This window comes from Panicum virgatum, chromosome 3K (genome assembly GCF_016808335.1).
Source record: "Panicum virgatum strain AP13 chromosome 3K, P.virgatum_v5, whole genome shotgun sequence".
Classification (NCBI taxonomy): Eukaryota; Viridiplantae; Streptophyta; class Magnoliopsida; order Poales; family Poaceae; genus Panicum; species Panicum virgatum.
In genome coordinates, this window is record NC_053138.1 from 60786483 (window position 1) to 60809696 (window position 23214).

The window sequence follows — 23214 nt, forward strand, 5'->3', positions numbered from 1 at the left end:
ATGAACTGGAGACCTGAATTGGGTGAACAAGCTTCACTGCCGTGCCACTGGCTTCAAGCGAGCTTATTGGATCGGGTCCTGACAATGATGCAGAGCCAGCGCACACCCGCTAACCCGGTACACTACTACAGAATAGGCCTTTGTTCCAAGTCATTTATCCCGGTTACCTTTGGGCCCGGGACAAAAGGTGGCTTTTGTCCCGGGTCCAAAGGCTAGCCGGGCCAACGGGGGGACAGATGCCTTTTGTCCCGGGTGGAGCCACCAACCCGGACAAAAGGCCCCCCTTTTGTCCCGGTTGGTGGCTCCACCCGGGACAAAAGGTCCAACCCCTTTTATCCCGGTTGGTAACACCAACCCGGACAAAAGGGTGACCCTTTTATCCCGGTTGGTGGTACCAACCGGGACAAAAGGACCCTTTTGTCCCGGTTGGTGTTACCAACCCGGACAAAAGGCCCCTCCACGTGATAGTTCAAAAGAGAGTTATTCTTTACTGAGTCACATGTACTACTTAGTTGAGTTGGCAAGGAAGCCATGTGCTAGGCAATAGGTCTTGGGTTCCAATCCCGCAGGGTGCAAATATTTTTTAGCGCGAGGGACATTTTGTCCCGGTTCTACCACCCGGGACAAAAGCCTCCAGCGCTTTTGTCCCGGCGGCCGAATCCCGGTTCCAAAACCGGAACAAATGGCCATATGGAACCGGGACAAATGACTGTTTTTGTAGTAGTGGTAGTAGCACGTATTGGTACACGGTGGATGATGGATGGATGGGACGTGTTGCTGGTTGCGCATGGGAGGGAGATCCAGACCAGACCCGTGACCCGGCGAATCTGTGGTGGCGGGGATGGGTCGGCCCGGGCTGTCGCGGGTCGGCCCGGCAGCGCGCCCACGGCTGCACCCTGCCTCGCAACCACCCCAGCAGTTTGTACGCGCTACACACACACACATGTGTGTGTGGCCTCTGGCACGTACGTGTGCGCGATCGAAGCCCCCTGCCCGTGCGACCCATCATCATCCAGCGATGTCATGGCACGCCCACACGCCCCGGCGGCCATGGCCTCTCCTCTCCTCTCCTCTATAAAGCTTCCTCGCTCACACCACGGCACCACGCGCACACACACAAGCTCTCATCGCGCAGCACAGCTTCGACTCGTTAATCTCGAGCTAGCTAGAGATAGTAGTTTTCGTCACCAACTCGTCTTCTTGGATCGGAGGAGGGCTGGCCGGCGAGAGATTAATTTACGGTCGAGGAGGATCGGAGGAGGAGATGGAGGTCGCCGCCGCCGCCGCCGCCGCAGCGAGCTACGTGGCCGACGACGTTGACCGCTGCCTCAAGGCGACCGAGCTGAGGCTCGGCCTGCCGGGCACCGAGCTAGAGACGGCGCCGGCCGCCGCGGCGCTGCCGACGCCGCCGTCCACGCCCCGGGGCAAGAAGCGCGACGGGAACACCGCCGGCGCCGAGGAGGCAGCCAAGACCGCGCCGCCGGCCGCCAAGTAAGTGATTCTGATTCACCACACATGGCTTCTTCTTCTTCTCCTCCTCCTCCTCCAACGCAACAGGGCTGGCAGTATTCTAAGTTCTAACGTGCCTTGGACTTATCGTCTCGCCGTGCAGGGCTCAGGTGGTGGGGTGGCCGCCGGTGAGGTCCTACAGGAAGAGCTGCTTCCAGCAGTCCAGCAGCAGCGCCGCCAAGAGCAAGCCGGCGGCGCCGCCGGAGGAGAAGGCCCCGGCCCCGGCCCCTGTCGCCGCCGGTGGCAACGCCAACGCGGCGATGTTCGTCAAGGTGAGCATGGACGGGGCCCCCTACCTGAGGAAGGTCGACCTCAAGATGTACAAGGGCTACCGCGAGCTCAGGGAGGCCCTGGAGGCCATGTTCCTCTGCTTCTCCGGCGGCGCTGACGCGCCGGCGGCCGTGAACCCCTCCGACTTCGCCGTCACCTACGAGGACAAGGACGGCGACCTCATGCTCGTCGGCGACGTCCCCTTCGAGTAAGTGCTCCACCAAACCATTAATTTCTTCTCCATTCAATTCAGAGATGTCTGAATAATAGAGTCTCATGAATGTTTGCCTCCTTTTCTGTCGTCTCTGCAGCATGTTCATCAGCACCTGCAAGAGGTTGAGGATCATGAAGGGGTCTGAAGCCAGAGGCCTGGGCTCAGTGAAGAACAACTGAGGTTGCAGGATTTGCATGTCTTGTGCACGAGCAGATTCTTTTGTTCTTTTGGGCTGCTTGGAGTCTCCAAGGCATGGACATGTTTTCACCATCTCCCCTTGTCTGACTCGACTCGATCTTCGACACAACATGGAGACAAGACAAAGGCAAAGCATGCAATTGCAAGGTCGAGGGAAGAGGAGTGAGTCAAGCTTGCAAGGAGAGACAGCTTTGTGCATCAAAGTGCATGCATGCGTGGATGTGTGGTCACTTTGTTTCCATTTTTCTCTCTTTTTTTTTACTGCTACTGCTAGGTGTTAGCAACACAAAAGGAGTGGAGATTCGAGTTGACATCTCCATGTGTGTTTGTACAAAGCCAAAGATCACTTTCAAGTTTTATCTATCAGTGCTTGGTTTCTTCTGTAAGTGCAGGAGGGGGAAACAGGGTTGTTTTCCCCTCTGATGAGTTTTATCTATCCATATATCTCCTTTTGTTTGTGCAACGCAAGAACATCAATCCTTTGGTTGCGGAATGCAAGGGGCACACAAAGGTTCAGTTCATCAGCTCACTCTCAAAAGGCATTGGATCCACGAATTCATCAGTTGACAGATTCAGTTCCATCCACTAATCCTTCTTGCATCAACAAATCCACTAGCCCTTTCAAGGACATGGAGTTTTTCTCCTCCAATCTCCACCACAAAGTTAACCCCTGTACTAAGAATCTTTGCTAAAAGAGAGAACAAAAATTCATGCAACAACACAAACACACTTGTTCCTCTTCAGCTGGCACCCCATTGAGAACATGTGCTCCGAAGATTGCCAAGGATGGGCACAAGATGCAGCCCAATCTTGCTTCACCATTCCATTCCACTTGGCCCCTGTCAAGTGGCAACCAAGCTACCAAGTTGGCCGGCACAGCCAGAGCTGGCCGGTCAAGGCTCCAACAGAAAGCCCTGCTCTGGCGAGCGAGCTGAATCTGGGGCGCTTGCCCTCGCACTCGCACACTTGCCGCGCCCATCCATTCAGATTTCCGCGGTAACATGCGGCTGTCCATGGCCTCGCCGACAGCGTACATGTGGCGCACATGAGCGCGAGGATTGCGGCCAAGGCCAGACGAGATGGCATCCGAGGCGTTCCAGCTCCATGGCGTTCACGCCTAGCTTGCCTTATCTCCCGGGACGCCGTGGCCGGCGGCTCGCCGGGCTGGCCGGCCCGGCCACTGGAGAGCATAGCGCCTGGAGATCAAGGCTCCAAGGGAGGGCCCCATGTGGTTGCGAGGACGGAGCAGCACCCGCGAAATGAATGGAGAGATGCAGGGTCCCTGTCTACTGCAGATTTCTTCCTTCGCGTTTCCCTGCAATGCGGTTGCATGATTGGCGTCAGTCTTCTGTTAGGTCCAACCAGAGCTGGGTGCTAGTGCATTCATTGTGCTTCAGGGATAGGGTGTGCGCGCAAGAACAGGCTGGCTTGGCTTGGCTTGACTGGTTGATGCGAGAGGCTCCTCTGTTTGTGTGGTGTTGCTGGTTAATTGCGACGAATAGGATATGTGTTGGGCGACTTGCTGACTGGAGATGCATGGAAGGCTCTGATGAGCCTGAACTGACCATGAAACTTCTGCTCAAGACTAAGAAAGTTCAGATTTGCAGCCATCTTGAAGTAGTATAGTCTACCCAACATCTTTGTTAGTTAGTCTTCGTGTGCGTTTTCTATCATTCTAATTGATTCTATCATGAGATCAGGCTAAACAACACAAAACAGATCCTGGGCCTGTGATGTCAAGGTGTTAACTAGAAATGGGTAACACTTTTCAGAAATCACCCCTGCCTTGACACATCTGTGCAGTTTAGAGGTCAAGCCCCTCCATGCAGGAGGAATTATTTTAGGAGAACAGAAGGGATGATCTAGAATGCAAGCATATTTAAGCAAATAATGTTACGAAAAATGGACTTGAGAAGAAGAAGGAATACATACTGTTTTGAGCACAAGGTTGATCAGCGTCACCATCTCCTGGCTCTTTCTTCGGTTCAGTGTGAAACGCTCTGTCTAAACAACTGAAACTCTCTGTGGTGACGGCTCATATACCAGAATAACCTGGCCACACGGAATTGATAGATATATCAAGAAGCAATTTAAAATTTGTGGGTGTCTGCATTGATAAAAAAGGGTCAACTGCTAATCTTCAGTTATTGAACTGCACACATGTAAATTAGGGGGAAAAAAGGCACTGTGCTCATTTCTTTTTTCTGCAGGACGACTAATTCGCACATAACTCCACATGCCAACTGCTAATGTCGACATAATAGCATATACTGTACTTGTACAAGAGTAAAATCTACTTTGTAAGGCATGACCGAGCTACATATGGGAATTGGGAAGACAGGAACACGGCCACAAAACTGAAAACTAGCACTGCAAGAAGATCTCTATGATGTTCCATAAAAATAAACAGCACCAATTCATTATGATTTTGACGTAAAGTGGTTTACTTGAAGAGCTCTTTGATACATAGCCACTGTCATAGCAATAGTATGATATAATGTCGAACAGCATAGATGTGCCAAACTCTACCAATTTTTGTCATGAACAAATCAGTTTATGACCAACTAGACTTTGCTGCGACGCCAAAATCATATGACCAGCCAAACAACACAGACAGCACAACCATTGTTTCGACAGGCTATTTCGGGCTAGCGAGTCAATAATATCTCAAGAGCTATATATGTGCAAGACAGAGTGCAGGCCAGTTTGGCCACCATCCAAAAGGCATGCAGTATTGACCATCCATGAAAAAGGCAAGAAATTTGTGGCAACCGTAGTTTTAACGCGTGCCTCAATTTGTGATGGGCCTAACCATTTAGACGGTACTGCTGGGATTCCTCCAGTTCAGAACATCCGAATCTGCGAATGAAGTGAAAGGCATGGATATTATTAACCCAAAGAGACCAACTGAATGAAACAGGTAAGGCATGGAAAAAAAATCATAAAATTTTCCATCACTGAACATGCTTAACGTAACCTACAGTAACTACCAATTTCCCCCCTCCATGGATTCGATCAATGGCATTCTGAGAACTGGTTAAAAACTGTGTTATAACCACGCATTCGCTCAATCTAAGCGCATCAGTTGTGGTAACCGAGCACCATAATTCGAAACTTATCTACCAGGATCATACAGCACAAGCTCACACTTGGATATGGTACATGCAACAGGCTGAATAAAAGCAACAAGATCGCGGCAAAAATTCGAAACCCGGGGACAGCGGCGCCGGGGAATACAATCGGAGCGAGCGATCACGTGCGTGCGTACCGGCGGTGCAGTGCAGTGGATCTCCAGCGCGCACGGAACGAGCAGCTACTCGCATCCCGCCGAGGTCGCGGGCGGCAGGAGCAAAGACGCGGAGTTGGTGGAGCCGTGGCGGCGGCTGAGGCGAGGTCGAGGGCGCCGGCGCCGTCGACGAGAGGGAGGATTGGAGGAGGACGCGGCGGCGGGGGCGGCGGAGTGGGCTTGGAAGCCAGGTGGGCCTCTCAGATTTTGGGTTCGTCTTGGCCCAGTGCACGAGTGAGAACTCGGCCTTTTCTTTCCTGGCCTGCTTTGGTTTGAGGCCGACGGGTTTGCCTTCCCGGCGTCGTGGAGCGTTCAACATGTTCATTTAAATATTGATTCTTAGGTTTTGTAGATTATCATAACCTAGTAACATTTGCAAGTATAGAGTTTTTTTTTCCAAAGTCACCACAGATGTTCTCTATGAGCATCTTCGAAGACTAAGCCTGAGCCAACAAATTTTCGAGATTGACAAAATCACCACAGGCCCCTCGCTATTGACGGGAATATCGCCCACCACTGAAAGCACAACGCCGTTAAATTTTAAAATATTCGCACCCTTTCGCAAAATTATAGAGTTTAGAATTGACCGTATTCAAGTGGGGACGTTTCGTCCCCTCCTCCATGTTTCTTATGGATTTTTTTTCTTATATAAACAATCCAAACAAGCCAAATTACTTAAAAGCATTTTTTTTACCTACACATTCATACATGCCAACCTATAAATCAAAGGGGTCTTCCCTGCAGTTGGTTCTGGTCATTGACGCGTGGACTGAGGCTCACACGTCATAGACTCAACTGCAGAGGAATCGCTTCCCTATAAATCTACATCAACATTAGAGACTGGATTGCCATATGATTGAAAATATCATCATCACATATTATGTTTCGACTGTCAGAGGACTAATCACCACCTCTCCAAATCCACCGACGCCGATGGTCGACCCACACCAAGCATCGGCTACTGGCGAGGTGATTTTTTTTTCAGGTAAAAGAGAGCTTTATTGATTCGTTTAACTGTTTAAGGGATTACAATCGTTCTTGAGGTCTTGCCCGCACGCAGCGCTATTGGCGAGGCGATTTTGACAGTCATCCACAAGAGCCACACCACTAGCAAGTAGAATCTAGGATTCCTGATAACCCTAAACCTAACCTTAGCTGGTCGAGGAATCGGCATCACAGAAACTCCAAGGACAAATGGCACGACGGCAAGGCCAGAGCAGAAGCAGATGAATGAACCCGACCACAACGGCAAGGACACTTGTGATTTTTGATAGCGGATAGGGACGGCCGATGTGTCCACGAAAATATCAGCACTCCCGGGGCCAAATCCGACCACTATTTTTTTTCCTACAGCGCCTGCTGCTTGATGACTTGGCAGGCCTCCTGGGCTGTGTTTAGTTCCGCGAAATGTTTCTAAAATTTTTCACTGACGCACATTACATCGAATTTTACGATACATGTATGAAATATTAAATATAATTAAAAAATATAACTAATTGCACAGTTTGATTGTAAATGACGAGACAAATCTTTTGAGACTAATTACTCCATGATTAAATAATAGTTACTAAATAAAATCAAAATGTGGTACATCAACTTTTTCGCGAACTAAACACATCCTGGCCAAGAGAAAGATACGGCGGGCCCGCCCAAAAAAAAATCCACATTTCGTGGACCGAAACGCCCCTGCCCCGCGGGCCCAGCCCAGTGGGTGCGATCCGCCGGCCACTTGGTTTGCAAGTTGGGGGGCTGATTTTTTGTCCAGTCCAATTACGCTACATGGAGAATGAAGTGAAGGAAACTGATGACAGGGACAGGGACACCTTGTTTGCTGGACTGGTAAAAGGGACCTTTTTTTAGGTGAAGAGACTTTGGAGCGTCCATTTGCTTGTGTGGTTCTGAAAAGGGGATGAGCCTAAACATTTGTAGGTGAAATTTTGGAAATTTCGTCTTCGAACTGTATGTATAAAGTTATGTAAGTCTCTGGTTTTAGTCTAAGATTGATTGAAATAAGATGGTTCATCGAAACATTGTCAGTATCCCTGCTTCTATACTCTTTAAATTTCAAGAGTCGGAATTTACCAAGTACTAAGCCACGTTGCTAGTGCTTTCACATCAAAAGAAAAAGGTTATAGTTTTTGAGGCCAAGCTGTTGAATCTAGACGTATGCAACTATCTTTACCAATTTATTAGGCAAAACTTTGCACTTGCAGCAGAGCAATCTTCCAGGCTTGCAACCCAAAATTCCACAATTTGCAACTCGGTCGCCTAATCATCAGAACATAAGACACACTACTTGCATTTTATTTAACCCACTTGCAAAATGAGAAACAAAACCAAAGGGCATTTCCGGAAAAGGCCCCCATCACCGCTGCCGGTATAAACTCGCCCCCATCCGTTTCCAACATTGCTCAGGTTGCTCCCAGCTCCCATCCTCCCCTTCTCACCGAGTACGAGGAGCGAGAAAGAAAGCGACTTTCCTCCAAGCATGGCGGGCGCCGGCGCCGGCGCCGCTGCCGCTGCCGCTGCCGACGACGACGTGGTGGAGGTTAGCTGCGGTGGAGACGGCCGCGACCCCGGCGCGTACGCGGCGGTGCTCAAGAGGAGGCTCGACCTGTACTGCGCCGCCGTCGCCAAATCCATGGTACGGTTTCTCCTCCGTCAAAGATCAGCTCCCTTCGATCCTCTGCTTGTGTCTTTGGTGTTCCAATTTCGTCTGTAGATTGATTTGGAGCCACTCGGGTAGAGTTTGCAAGTTCTACCCTTCCGTGGCTCCGTTTCAGGGATAGAAATTTTATTGTAAATTTTACTTTTGGGGAAATCTGATAAAGGAAAAAAAGTCGGTTGCTTCATTTGAGGACTTGAAAAAGATCTTAACTTGGTTGGTATAAAAAAAAATCCCCTGTCTATGAGAAACAGAGGAAGACACCGCACTGTGCATGTCCATTTCTCTTATGGGTTATGGCTTGTGATGAATAATCTGACCAAGATCGGATTACTGCCATTGTCATAGTAGTACTGTGCAACGCTGAAATGCAAACGCTGCCACTTTACATGGAAACTGTATCACATATTACTTTCTGATCTGATCCTAAGGTAATCGAGGGAGTCTTGTAGTGGTGACACTGACATGTAGGATTACTGATTTGGTCTATGTGGAATGTGAGGAGGGAGGATGTCTTGGACTCTCTACATACACAGCGTTGGGATATTCTGGTGGAGAGTCATTGACCACAAATGATTGAATGAGCCTGATGTGTCGGACACCTGATAGGATCTTTTCCTTTGGTTTCTTTTTAGATTTTTTTGAAAGAGTATATCTTCTTTGTTTCTTTTCCCGGCTGAGGAGAAGCACAATCAGGCTTTGGAATGCGACGACGTTTGTCCGGACATGTGATGGCAACACCACTGACTTTCCTATTAACATAGGCCTACACCAAGGGTCAGCATTGAGCCCTTATTATTTGCTTTAGTGATGGATGAGGTTACAAGGGATATACAATGTGAGATCCCTTGGTGTATGTTCTTTGCTGATGATGTGGTGCTAGTTGACGAGAGTAGGGCAGGGGTTAATAGGAAGTTAGAGCTGTGGAGACACACGTTAGAGTCGAAAGGGTTCAGACTTAGTAGGACCAAGACCGAGTACATGATGTGCGATTTCAGCGCGACTAGACATGAAGGGGGAGACGTTAGTCTAGATGGGCAAGTGGTGGTCCAGAAGGATACTTTTCGGTATTTAGGATCAGTGCTACAAAAGGATGTCGACATTGATGAAGATGTTAGGCATAGAATTTTAGCTGGCTGGTTGAAATGGCGGTAAGCTTCTAAAACTCGGCCGGGCGGGGAAAGACCGCCCCACCGGTATTAGCTTAAGAAGAAGTCTTGGCTTCCCCGACCGAGAAAATCCCCGAACCCTGGTCCCGCCCTGACACTGGGAGACGTAACCCCTGGGAACTACGCCTGGGCCATGTAAGGGTCCTCAGGCTGACCTGGGCCGTCTCACAACCAGTGCTTTGGCACACGGGGCCAGTGAGAGGATTTTTTTACCCTTAGCCTGAAATTCGCTCCCACAAGGAGTCGAACTCAGGACCTGAGGGGTGCCGCCGGAGTGGCTAACCAACTGGGTCCTTTGTGATAAGAGGGTGCCACAAAAGCTAAAAGGCAAATTCTATAGGACAGCAATTCGTCCGGCGATGTTATACGGTGCGGAATGTTGGCCTACAAAAAGGCGACATGTCCAGCAACTGAGTGTAGCAGAGATGCGGATGTTGTGGTGGTTTTGCGGGCACACAAGGAGGGATAGAGTCCGGAACGAAGTTATTCGGGATAGGGTCGGGGTGGCACCAATTGAGGAGAAACTTACCCAGCATCGGCTGAGATGGTTTGGACATGTCCAACGAAAGCCTCCTGAGGTGCCGGTGTGTAATGGGGTTCTTGAGCGGGTCGATAATGTAAAGAGGGGTAGAGGTAGACCTAAACTGACATGGGATGAGTCGGTTAAGAGAGACCTTAAGGATTGGAATATCTCTAAAGAGATAGCTTTGGATAGGAGCGTTTGGAGACTAGCTATCAATGTGCCTGAACCTTGAACTTATTTCTTTCGGGTTTCATCTCTAGCCTACCCCAACTTGCTTGGGAAAAAAGGCTATGTTGTTGTTCTTGTTGTTGTTGTTTTTTCCCGCTGAAAGCGATAGGAAACATTATATGTTATATGAAAATGAATTTTTACATTGATTTTCTTGAGTTAGCTATTCAGTAATTAGTATCACAAACTAGTTGAGTGGTTACCCCCCCCCCCCACCCACAAAGTATCCACTTTTATTTGTACATATATTGTAAAAGAACATCATGCATGCCTTTTTCTGTGATCCTCAATCTCGCGCACAGATGGCACGTTTACTTTGCATTTTGGTAATATATATTGAAAGGATAGCCTTGGAACCCCTTTAATATTGAACCTTGCAACCAATGGTTGTGCAAAACTGCAAGCTATGTATAATTGTTTTCCCTTACTATGTGGGTAAGGATGTGCAGTACTAGTGGCTTTCCAGAGCTTAACAGCGACAGAAACCTCGTGTACTGGCTGCACCCAGCCCCTTGCCCCTTTGTTGCTGTGATGTTTATGTAAGTCCATTTCAGGAAGCTAAATCACAAGAATCTTCGTTGGGCTACCCCAACTCACAAGCTTCAGACACTTCACAATTGATTTCTCAAGCTTCCTTCGATGGTATTTATGACCTTTCACAGTTACATACGTGTCAGTGAATCAGTCTATCAAGCAACTTGGGCAAAATGTTTATGCCTAAAGTGCCTGGCAGGAAGATTTCGAAGGCAGTAGAGCCTTAGGTTGACGAGATGTGGTCTGGCATGAGGCCTAATGCTAAAGTGTGTTAGAAGTCAAATCTCATTCTCAATTCTCAACTCACATTCACCCAGTTGAACAATCCAATAGAACATTATTACATACCAAATTTCAGTTGTCCCAGTAATTTCGATTCTCAGTTTTGCTTCAAGTACTGCTGAACCATCCGCTAGCGACTATAGTCTTCTGTGATAATTACACATAGAAGATCTGGTCTCACCAGCAGTTTCAGTAGAATAGGGATTAGCTTCGTGACTGGTTGATGTCCATATGGTGTTCCATTAATTATTCTGGAGAAATCTTCTTAAACTATGAGTAATGTTGGTGAGGTCATATATGTTGAGACATGAATAGCCTGATCTGCTTCATTTATACTGAACACTGACATCAACTCTGTTAGTGAGTTGCGCTGGGCATGCAACTCTGTTGGCTCCAATTTGCATTCTGGCAGTGTGCAGATATGCTGCATGTGTGGTTTGGAAAGCATACAGGCCCTTTTGCAACATTCGAACCATCAACCACCATTGTGTTTTACATATTTTTACTGTCATCTTTTGCTTTCTTTAATTCCACACACAGATGATGGAGATGGGGCAACCCTAGTTATAAACTCAAATATCATAGACCATGAGGATTTTCGAGGAAATCCAGCTAACAATGGTACATCAAAGGAACAATCAGATGATGATGGCGATCTTGAGGAGAATACTGACCCTGCCAATACAAAGAAGATGAGGAGGTAACATAAATCGTTGCATTACATGAGTTAACTTGAGGAGAATATATTGACCTTGTGAGTGTGAGATCGATTTACCTTGTTAGAAGGCAACATACTTCAGTTTTCCCATTCACTTCCTTTACCATTTATTGCCTTTGAAGGCAGGAACGATCCAATCACATCAAGCTCTGTTCAATTGTCCATACCCACAAAAAAACTTTATAAATTACTTTACTACCAAAATTAACACCTATATTCCTAGATAAGTTAGTGATGCAGTTCAAAGCAACCAGATCCAGGAATCCCATGTCTCTTGCCATTACCTTGTTTCTACATGAAATCTAGTATGTATGTATGTCGGAAGCTTAACACACCATCTAACTCAGTTAAATTTAATGTTGTGATCAGAATGCTGTCAAATCGGGAATCAGCTAGGCAATCAAGAAAGAGGAAGCAAGCGCACCTGACTGATCTTGAATCACAGGTTTCAAATCGTGACAGATGAATGCCCAAGTTAATCTCCAACTGAAGTGAACATAATGATGCTAATTACTACATAATTCTCTAGGTTTCCAAGTTAACATCTGAGAATGCATCTTTGCTAAAGCGCCTGGCTGATATGACTCAGAAATACAAGGATGCGACCCTTGACAATAGAAATCTTACGGTTGATGTTGAGACTATGAGGAGAAAGGTTCGTTTATCTAAACTCCATCACACATTTTATCTGTTGTTTGCTGTAAGCTTTTAACCGCATCAGTTTTCATATTATTATACTAATGTTTCCATAGGGAGCATTAGTTGTAGCTATTTGTACTATGCTCTGCATAGAGACTATATCAATGTTTACATTTCTTTGTATGGCCAAAAGGCGCAGAAAAAGTAATATGAAATTTTACCATACTTGTTTTAGATAACATGTAAAGTTCAGTTTTCATCCATGGTGATTTCTTACTGCAGCAAAAAATTGCAGCACATTTTTCTATTTTCCTTTCTACATATGAGAATAAAATATTTTTTCCTTTTTTTTCCTGTTGCAGTTTTTTTAAGATATTTTTTTCTTCTATTAATTTTATTTTTAAGAATAACAGTGTTCTATTACAGGTGTGAGGCGTTGTAAAATGAAACAAAATATTAAAAGTGCCATTCCATGTTCCAATGCTCCAAGTGTGTGTCCCATTAAACCTGTGGTGTTGCCCATGTGGAAGGGCTGTTCTATCTCTTGAGAATATCAATACCGCACATGAGAAGTCCAAACAGGATACTACCATACAAACATTTGATAATGCTTGTGTGTGAGTATATGTACAACTCTGTATTATTGTATCGTGAGTAAAGGCATTTTTGAATTAAATGTTCATGTTTAAGGATTTTAACATATTCAGACAGTAACTGCAAACTGGGCTTATACTATAACTGTTCCAATCATGTTTCACAGAACAAAGGTCTTCACAAAAATCTGCTAATTTAACAAATCTGCACACCATCATATATTAAAAAAACATGTCTTTGCAAACTTATTTTCTCGAACGATGTCTTTACAAACTTATACTGCTATCCCTTTTACATTTATGCTTATTTTCTCTGGAACTTTACATTTATTAATAAGCATAGTACACAAAACACTGAAATAAAAGTTAGCCACAACTGCCTTTATATTCCCCTACCCAGAGGCTGTAGACATGGACATAACTGGTTCCATATCCTCGTAATTTATTTCTTTAACAAAGTATTGTTTTCAGGTGAACATATGTAGCGAAAATGGCCTCTCATGCCATATTTCAATATAATGTTTTGGCGATTGATGACACACACAACACTTGGACTAATATATGTGTTAAGATGATCATTATCAGGCTTGTCCAAGAGATGAAAAGATACTAAACCCCGAAGAAATCAGGTCAAAAGAACCAAGACAAAGGTAATTTGCACTCACCGGTTAAACCGACGTGAGGCAAATTACATACACCGGTGCAATGAGTTCAGAGAGGACTCAGTCAGCAGAGTGCACCGGATGAACCGACGATGGGAAGAATGATGGCGTCGGTGCAATGGACCCAGAAGCTTATGCTAGGGTTTAGCGTCGGTTGGACCGACGATGTCTGAAGACAATACGTCAGTGCAACGGCAGAAGAAGACCAAGGAAAATGCATACATCGGTTGAACCGATGATACACCGGTAAATTGTGTCGGTGTAGTTGTCCAGAGACTCCATTTTTCCGGGGTTTCTGAACTTGCACTCACCGGTTAAACCGACGATGAATTCAAGAGCGTCGGTGCAATTGGTCAAGTAGCTGTTGGAGTAGTAACGGCTAGTTGCTGGGAAATAGCATTCCCCGGTTGAACCGGTGATGAAAAAATGGAGCGTCGGTTTAACCGGCGTTAAAGAATTTTGTCAGCCTTTCCCAACGGCTCTTTTGGGGTGCGTGGGCTATATATACCCTCCAAGTCCGGTTGCTGCATATGGTTGGACGCTAGAAAAGTTGAAGGAAGTGTTGCCCAAGCAAACTAACATCTCCAACCATCCTAGCAAATCTTAGTGTCATATCTAGCTTGTGAGAAGCTTTGAGAGAGTGCTTTGTGCACTTGTATAGGGATTAGTTCTTGTGAGAGCTCCCTTGAGCAAAGTCTTGCTGCGGCAAGCAACCGTGTACTCGTCGTGTGACCCTCCGACTTGGTGTGGAGAGGCAACGACACTTTGTGCGGGGAAGGAGACCCCTCTTGGTGAGAAGCTCCGATAGTGAAGACGGTATCGTTGGGGACGCTTCGAGAGAGACTTGGTCAAGTTTACACCCAACCAAGTCATCAATCAAATCATTGCCCATGAGTATAGAATGATATCCTTCATGTATCATTGTAGCTCAATGCCTCTCTAGGATTGCATGATCTTATCTTTACTATTGGTATCTTTCATTTGATATGCCTTCCTAGAAATTTCACATGGTAGGTTATCCATGTCTTATTCATATCTTGTTGTAACCTACATGAGCTTAATTGATTCTCTCACATGGCATATGTCTTTCATAGCATATCTTGCAATTTGATATTTCTCATATTCGTAGTAAAAATGTTTTTGATATCAATTGCTTGCTTATGGTGCTATGATTAATAAGTTATAAAGTTAAATCCCCATTATGTGAATTACAAGTGCATACATTTGTTTAAAGTGATTCAAACACTAATGCACACATTTAAGGGGAGCTAACTCTATAACTTATGTTTGTGTGACTAATATGCTTTACAAGTGCTATTTGTTGTAGTCACCTAGAGCTATCTCCATGAGTTCAAATTTCTTTTGAACACTACCCCTACAAATCACAATTGGCATCACAATTGGTGTCAAGATAGGAGGTGCCACAAGCTTTGAAAAAGGGGAGCTTGTTCAAACAAATGGAGATATGTCAAATTTAGTGGGTATAACACTCTATCACTAGTAAATTTCTTTTGCTACTAATGCTCCTTGTTGCTAGTGGTTATGAAGCTTTTAGATATTTGATGACAAAGGAGGAGAAATGTACCCTAAAAGCAAGCAAATAGTTTGGAGTAAATGATGCCATTAGCAAGGGGGAGGGATGGAAAATGCAATGCAAAAGGATGCATGGTGATAGGGGGAGGTACCTAGTCAATGTGGGGGAGAAGTGTAATTTGATGATCCTATGGACTAAGGTACAAAATTTTCATTGCTTATATGGTTCAAACCACACAATTGTCTTACGTTGGCCACAAGCCATTGTTTCACAATTACTATCAAGCCGGAAGTACTTCGTCCTATGGACTAATCAAATGCCAGTAGCTTTTAAAATGAGCATTGAAATGTTATCCGAGCAAGCTAAGTAGTTTCTAACTTTTCAAATTGGTATCTTGCAATTCATCTTGCTTGCTTTGATTGTGTTGTCATCAATCACCAAAAAGTGGGAGATTATAGCGAAAATAGCCTCTCATGCCATATTTCAATATAATGTTTTGGCGATTGATGACACACACAACACTTAGACTAATATATGTGTTAAGATGATCATTATTAGGCTTATAGGTCCAAGGGATGAAAAGATACTAAACCCCGAAGAAATCAGGTCGAAAGAACCAAGACAGATGTAATTTGCACTCACCGGTTAAACCGACATGAGGCAAATTACATACACCGGTGCAATGAGTTCAGAGAAGACTCAGTCAGAAGAGTGCACCGGATGAACCGACGATGGGAAGAATGATGGCGTTGGTGCAATGGACCCAGAAGCTGAGGCTAAGGTTTAGCGTCAGTTGAACCGACGATGCCTGAAGACAATACGTCGGTGCAAGGGCAGAAGAAGACCAAGGAAAATGCATACATCGGTTGAACCGATGATACACCGGTAAATTGCGTTGGTGCAGTTGTCCAGAGACTCCATTTTTCGGGGGGTTTCTGAACTTGCACTCACCGGTTAAACCGACGATGAATTCAAGAGCGTCGGTGCAATTGATCAAGTAGCCGTTGGAGCAGTAACGGTTAGTTGCTGGGAAATAGCATTCACCGGTTGAACCGGTGATGACAAAAATGGAGCGTCGGTTTAACCGGCGTTAAGGAATTTTGTCAGCCTTTCCCCAACGGCTCTTTTGGGGTGTGTGGGCTATACATACCCCCAAGGCCGGTTGCTGCACATGGTTGGACGCCAGAAAAGTTGAAGGAAGTGTTGCCCAAGCAAACTAACATCTCCAACCATCCTAGCAATGCTTAGTGTCATATCTAGTTTGTGAGAAGTTTTGAGAGAGTGCTTTGTGCACTTGTATAGGGATTAGTTCTTGCGAGAGCTCCCTTGAGCAAAGTCTTGCTGCGGCAAGCAACCGTGTACTCGTCGTGTGATCCTCCGACTTGGTGTGGAGAGGCAACAACACTTTGTGCGGGGAAGGAGACCTCTCTTGGTGAGAAGCTCCGATAGTGAAGATGGTGCCGTTGGTGTCGCTTCGAGAGAGACGGTGGCGGTGGCCTTGTCTTGGTGACTTGGCGCCACTTAGCCTTTGCTTGCCGGAAGCCTTAGTGGCGAGCGCAAGACGGTGATCAAGCGAAGAAACTCGGCATCACACTTGTTCTTGTTGGACAAGTGGACGTGGACGTAGGGAGAGACTTGGTGTCCTAACCGAACCACGTTAAATCGTGTCTTGGTGTCTTTACGGGAGTTTGCATATTCTCTCCCTTATCTCTTTACTTACCGTATTATGTTTCCGCATTTATTCTATCTTGCATGTTTTTGCTTTCCTAGTTAGTTTGATTAGGATTGGCTATAGGTTGCAAGTCTTTTAGAGGTAAGTAGAGAGTAGCATAGATAAACTTTAGTCATAACTAGCATGTGTAGAACGTGTTAGGTTTATCTCATGCAAATAGATTGAGCCCTAGGATAGAAAGCGATTAGCGACCCTATTCACTCCCTCTCCCTCTAGGGTCGGACACCCCGGTCATCCTTACAACATAGCTGAGGAAGCTGTCAGGAGACTAACGGGAACAACCCTTCTGTTATCCACCAAATGTGACAAGACAGCAAGCAGCATGCGCTTGACTTCATATCCATCCGATGCGGGTTCTGCTTCTGTCGCCATTGAAGATAGCATGGAACATTTTCTTCAGGCGCCCCTTCAAAGCGATCCGATCAAGCTTGACCACCCAAATGCAGCAATTCTTCTGACCAGACGGGAGATGGGCACCAAGCCGGATTCTCTGCAACGTGTTGCTAGCTTGGAGGACCTGCAGAAGAGGATCCATAGAGATTCAATACATTCTGAGACTGCATCAACATTCTCAGACCCTGAAGCTCTTGCCAATGGGTAACGTGATTTATAAAGATAAGCTCTATGATGAGCAGAGTTGTAATGCTCTAGCGCGCTAAATTTTTTGTGGTATGGAACTTGTAGCACCCATATCTGGGTGAGATCTATACTGTGATTTGTACACTATCTTGAAGGTAAATAATCTGTGCTTAAGACTGAAACGTCTGACTCTGCACTTCTTAGCCTTATTGATATAAGAAAAGACATGAACAACTTCTTTAGAATTGTGTTAACATCAATATGAAGCTTGTTTTCCTATCTCTCTTTGCTATGTAACATATATATATATATATATATATATATATATATATATATATATATATAGACATCAAACGGTTGAAACTGTAGTTATTGATGTGCATGATTATAAAAAGACATGATTTGTGAAATTGTTCCTATGTGTAACGAGCAAGAAAACTTTTCTTCAGACCATGAATCACTTTAGGTCCATGGCAAGGCACAGTCACCACAGAAATGCACAAGATCTTAATGAATTTGCACAGTATCTTTGTGTGAATATGATTTATTTTTCTAACTTCACCGCTGTGCTCAGAATGGGATAGCTTGACCCTTTACTGGATCTCATAGATTGTAGGTTACACAACTGGCAGTTAAATCTTCGTAAGTGCTCAAAGAAAACACTGAAAAGGACTGCATTATTTGACTTACCCTGAGATGAAGTGTTTAACAGCTGCCGGAATCAAGTGATGCAACACTGAAATTCTTGGATTTGTGCTTCTTGTCCTGGGAACGGACAGGTTCATGTATAGTATTCCCAGTCTTCAAGAATCCATCAGGCAGATAAGCATATGCGTCACATAACTGTGTCGATGATTGGCATAAACTGTTTCAGCGAGGCAGCCTATTACAACTCTAACTTGGTAATACTAATACTGTCAGTCCAAATGGAAGCAACACACGGAGAAGCCAGTTCATCATCATCCATCTCATTCCTCACGCCTGAAACATACATATTTTGACAGTCACATATTCTGTCTAGAATGCTTATGGAGAGAACGAAATAAATAAGAAGGCAATTGACCAGAGTTTTCATTCACTGAGCTATTGACTTGTTCCCTTCTTTACTCTTTAGAGCGTGTCAAGTCAAATTTATAATACAGAACATGCCTCAAAGGAAACAGAAAGGACTGTGAATGGCCTTTATGAAGCGAGATAAGAAGAGACTGAGGAAACAGAGTATGCATTGCGAGTTGCCTTAGTCTCGGCTGAAATCTTTAGTAGTTCCAGGGATCGGAACATTTTGCTTACCTACTGGGCTGACTTGGTTCATATATGGTTTCTTTCGATCAACCTGATTTGCTCTACAAATCTGGTTCTCTCTGCAAGTCGCGTTCTGATTCGCTCAGGTCTTGTTCTGCTTGACTCTGCACATCTGCTTCTGAGTCGCTCTGCAAGTGTGCTTCTAATCTGAAGCAATAATCGGTACCTGTGTACAAAATAGCACAAGTTGAGAACAACTTAACGACAAATGGCAAGGGCTACGGGACGCGACAGGCAGGCGAGACTCTCATCTTCTGACCCCACCAGCAGCTGCCGCTGGAAGGTGGGTGTGCCTTCGCTGCCTCGTGTAGCCGCCGGGCCGGGGACAGGATGCCAGGATGACATGCCGGGAGATAGGCGTCCAGGCGGATCTAAAGGCATGCTCCGTGGCGACATGCGCCACCCCCCTCGTCCAGAGCATGCTAAACTGAACCTGCATGCAACCTAACAATGCCCCCATCTTTAACTATGGCAACCTTGAAGAGAAAGACAGCGCAGGATTACATGGACTTGATCAGCGCTGCTCTCCAAATTGAAGAGAGCACGCAACATTTTCTCCAGGGTGTCACTCCAAGATGACCAGATCAAGCCGGGCCAGCAGTTCCTGTGAGCTGGGACATGGATGCCAGTGTGGTGGCTACTTTCGAGAATCTGCAGAAGAGGATACATGGAGATTCAATACATTTTGGGACTGCATCAATAATGTCAGATCCTGAAGCTCTGGGTAACGACCTTAATGTGAAGTAACACGTTATATTTGCAAAGAGATTGCTCTGTGGTGGGGTCCTAGTAATGCTCTAGCAAGATAAGTTTTGTAGGTAATGTAATTTATAGAGACCATGTATCTGGATGAGAAATGTGCTATAGTTTGTACACAGCCTTGAAGGCAATTAATTAATAAACAATTTATGCAAGCCTGGCAATTTTTGGAAGTTGAGTCTAAGCTAGGCTTATACAGGCAGTGCACAGAGGATGACTAAGAATACCTCTTCTATTGAATTTGGTACGAAAGCATTTTATACTATGAAGCAAATGTAGCTCTCTGCTGTATAACATGTTGATTCTCTTCAGTGGACACAAAAGAGTTGAGATGAGATAGCAATAGAAGACACCCATTACTAACCAAATGTTATTATGTGATAAATTTTTTCTTGAAATACATAGGAGAACTGCGCATCATTATATTAAGAAAAAAATTATTATGTGAGAAATTGTTCCTCTGTTGACGTTAAAAGTTCCTCTTCTTATTTTAAAGCATTTTACTTATTTCTAAAAAGACAGAGTACATGTTATGACTTGCCTTTTGTCTCCGGATGAAAACTCTAGTAGTTGCAGGAATCTGAACAATTTCCTATCTGTTTCTTGTCCTGGGCTGAGTTGGCTCATTTATTATCTGTTTAAGGCTGATTATCTCTGCAAGTCTGGTTCTCGTTCACTCTGCAAATCTGGTTCTGGTTCACTCTGCGAGTCTGATTCTTGTAAGAGCAAGCCCAATAAAGCTTGTCGTTAAGCCAAGCTAGAACAGTAACCAATTTCTCTCTCCTAGTTCTTTATTTATTCACAGCAGCTGATCTTCCCTCAGTACAGAGAGACTCTGCGGGATGAAAGCAGGCTGTGGCAGGTCCAAGCGCCAGGCGCCAAACCCAGCGACTACCGACCCTCTCTCTCATCCTTTTCGTCTGACAAATCAGAGCACATCCGGCTATACGCCCGTTATTGTACTTGCTCTAAGTGAACCTGCTCTTCGCAGCAACATTACGACAGGAAGTCAGGAACCGGGGAACAGGATTGTCTTCCTCCCGGTTGGTCTGATTGATGCATTAAAAGCTATCCTAGTCAGAAGATGGCACATAATGCTGAGTAGTAGTAGAGTCTAAGGCTCGTATTGTAGGCTTGTAGCAATATGTGTCAGCGGACAGCTGAAGAAGCATTTCGTCGAACAGGTGCCAGGCGAACCGAGCACCGTCCTGTCGCGAGCGAACTAGGTAGGGGTTCAGACATTAGAATGAGACGGCGGAGCTAAGGCTAGGCAGACGATAGAGGTGAGACTCACCTACCTTCTTCCCGTTGCTAGCCGGCTGCCGGAGGAGTCCAGGTTGTGCCGCCGCCGCGTCGAGCCGGCTGCCGGAGTACGCGGGCGCGTTAAGGGCCAAGCTGACATTGATGGCTAGTTCGGGAGGGAGTTGCAGGTGATGTGCTCAGGTCGCGTCTCACTCTCGCAAAATCGTGGCGGATGCAGAGTTTGGTTACCGCAGCGGCTGCTGCCTGTGCCGACGTTCCTTTCACGGTTTCTTTTCTACCACATTTTTTAGGAATAGAAACAGAGGGCTATATACTTGGCTGCATCTGCATCTCTGATGAAAATAGGTAAAATATTGAAAACAGTAAAAATTCACTAAAAAAACCTACGTTGGAGTTTCGAAAAAATAAAACATGGTGCTTCCATAATTTATCCATAGACGTAAAACCATTCAAGAGCAGGTGTCCAAAATCGTATGAATTAAACTAGAGTGGTGGCTTTGCGGAGCTACCGCTTTGACCATTGCAGTAGAAAATAACGGGCTAGCTATAGCGGCACTAATAGCGGTTGGAATATGTTCACTCAGGTGGAAAAGCCGGTTGATTTTGACTGATTCAATAGTGTTCTGTGTGAGAGAATAAGCTGGAAAAGCCGGTTAATTTCGACTGATTCCACCAGCAGAACAGAGTTGTTGGCAAATACGATACAATTAATAGCCTTGGCGCTACTAGGCCACGAGCCCACAACATAACACAAGATACAAACGTTTATAGCCACTACCGACATATTTGTTGTGCACCCCCAATAATTGCAACACACACTCGAGATCCATACAAATTAAACCTTGAGGCCTAGCTAATTAATACATACATGGACCACAACCATTGCTAGTATATATATTGGCACCCTTATTATTTAATAATAATACAAAGCTAGGCCACCTAGATTATTGCACATGCATATTGCTTGGTATAGCGTAAGAACAAAGGCCATGCATGCTGATACCCCAATTAAAGCGCGAGAGAACAAGAGATCGATGTCCATTGTACTTGATAGCGATGATTATGGAATATGGATACTAGCTAGGCTTTGTCAGCCTTGTTAACGAACGCCAGATCCCCATACGGCATGAAGTGGCACACTGGGCTTCCACCCGGGCGAGTGTTGAGGATCCCAAAGGCCGGGTGAGCCGGGTTCCAGCTGGAGGTGTCGACGTGGCAGAACGCCAGCATGGAAGCCGCCGGGCCACCGCCGAGGCCCCTAAGCGACGCCACGTAGGCTCTGTATCCTATCCTTGCGTGACACTGGTAGACGGCGTACGGGAACGGCACCCTGTGGCAGGACACGTAGCGGCTGCCGGCGAGCGGGGTGACCGCCTCGACGGCGTACGGCTGGCGCGGCAGGCCGCCGCGGGGGAGCGTCGACGTGGCCGCCCACACGCCCTGGCTGGGGCTCCCAAGCATGCCCATGGCGCTCCGCACGGTGCCCTCCAGGGACGTGGCGCAGGCCTTGACCTCGCCGGCGACGGGTGGCTCCTGGCACCTGCTCAGGGTGTCCCTCACCTGGGCGGCCTCGGCGGAGCCCGCCGGGATGCTGAAGGCGGCGAGCACGTCTGCTAGGTTTCCGAAGGGGACCTTCCCGGCGACGTCGCGGGGGAGGATTGCGGACTCGACCTCTGCCGGGAGGGAGAGCGTCATGGCGCTGCCCGGACGCAGCTGCGCCTCGTGGAAGAAGATGCCCGTCTCCGCGACCATCCGCGGATCACAAACGGAGTTGAAGAGTAGGCATGGACTGATACCGGGCTGCTGTGCAGCGTAGTGCTTCACAAGCGGCGAGTGATCGATGCCTTCAGGATATATACAAATCATCAGTACTAATGATCTGGTAAACTTAGCTTTTTCCATGCATGTACGCCGCTTAATTAAGTGGAAACTAAATTAGCTAGGTACATCAGAATACCGTACCTTGCTGGACAAGATCTGCAATGGCCGCTGGCATCGTCGTGCCGGGGAGGGCCTGCTGCCAGAACTGTGCCGCCGGAGTCATAGCTGCAGGGTGGCCGTGCACCGCGCCGGCGGCGGCGCCGGCGACCACCAGGATCATAAGGAGCGCGGATGGATGCATGCTTCTTGAGGGTGAGAAGAAAGGAAGCTCTGATTGCTTGGTTGTTGGCTCCGACTGGCTGGTATATATAGCCTTTTGATGTTGCTCCGAGCAAGTGGCCCCACGATACAATAGACGCCAATGTCACATGTTCCTATATTTCCGGCCTCATTTCATATTTCTTTTAAATAGGGCGACATCACTATACTTGGATCAAGTATATACATTGGATCAAGCTGAGTTTATATTAGAATTCAAGCTGAGTTTATATTGGAATTGTTTTGTATATGGATAGAGAGATATTCGCTTGTATAATATTTATACTTAATATTTTCCATATTTGTAGGAATTCACATATTTGTGAATTTATATATATATATGGAAAATGGTATGGACAAATCTTTTAAGGACTGAAATCTGGTCGCGCTCGTGGCTAGGGACAGCATCCACATCA

At 46.1% G+C, this 23214-nt stretch overlaps 3 protein-coding genes and 2 long non-coding RNA genes across 9 annotated transcripts; 2 read left to right on the forward strand and 3 right to left on the reverse strand.

Annotated features, from left to right (window-relative positions):
- The first annotated feature begins 1032 nt into the window (after positions 1-1032).
- On the forward strand, positions 1033-2654 carry LOC120700043 (auxin-responsive protein IAA31-like). The gene is made up of 3 exons (XM_039984199.1): positions 1033-1491; positions 1613-1987; positions 2091-2654. Exons 1-3 carry the CDS (start codon positions 1265-1267, stop codon positions 2170-2172), a joined length of 684 nt encoding a protein of 227 aa, XP_039840133.1. The 5' UTR covers positions 1033-1264; the 3' UTR covers positions 2173-2654.
- LOC120700044 lies at positions 2443-5675 on the reverse strand. The gene is made up of 4 exons (XR_005685763.1): positions 5460-5675; positions 5004-5050; positions 4124-4243; positions 2443-3506 (listed from the first exon to the last, which is right to left on the reverse strand). It is a non-coding gene; the product is annotated as an uncharacterized LOC120700044 (long non-coding RNA).
- Positions 5676-7882: 2207 nt separating this feature from the next.
- LOC120700045 (light-inducible protein CPRF2-like) lies at positions 7883-17595 on the forward strand. 2 transcript variants are annotated; one of them, XM_039984200.1, is made up of 7 exons: positions 7883-8121; positions 10617-10704; positions 11419-11578; positions 11966-12041; positions 12126-12251; positions 13300-13309; positions 17005-17595. In XM_039984200.1, exons 1-7 carry the CDS (start codon positions 7966-7968, stop codon positions 17355-17357), a joined length of 969 nt encoding a protein of 322 aa, XP_039840134.1. In that variant the 5' UTR covers positions 7883-7965; the 3' UTR covers positions 17358-17595. The 2 variants fall into 2 exon arrangements, 1 of the variants encoding a protein (XP_039840134.1); XR_005685764.1 differs by lacking the exons at positions 10617-10704; positions 13300-13309; positions 17005-17595 and adding an exon at positions 12662-12973 and having other exon boundaries at positions 7887-8121.
- LOC120700046 lies at positions 16894-20926 on the reverse strand. Of its 4 annotated transcripts, none has more exons than XR_005685768.1 (3): positions 20695-20926; positions 18026-19288; positions 16894-17273 (listed from the first exon to the last, which is right to left on the reverse strand). It is a non-coding gene; the product is annotated as an uncharacterized LOC120700046 (long non-coding RNA). The 4 variants fall into 4 exon arrangements; XR_005685766.1 differs by having other exon boundaries at positions 20691-20926; XR_005685767.1 differs by lacking the exon at positions 20695-20926 and having other exon boundaries at positions 18026-18316; positions 18626-19670.
- A 419-nt stretch (positions 20927-21345) lies between these two features.
- LOC120700047 (BURP domain-containing protein 13-like) lies at positions 21346-22830 on the reverse strand. Its single transcript, XM_039984202.1, has 2 exons — positions 22622-22830; positions 21346-22503 (listed from the first exon to the last, which is right to left on the reverse strand). Exons 1-2 carry the CDS (start codon positions 22779-22781, stop codon positions 21740-21742), a joined length of 924 nt encoding a protein of 307 aa, XP_039840136.1. The 5' UTR covers positions 22782-22830; the 3' UTR covers positions 21346-21739.
- Between the last annotated feature and the right edge of the window lie 384 nt (positions 22831-23214).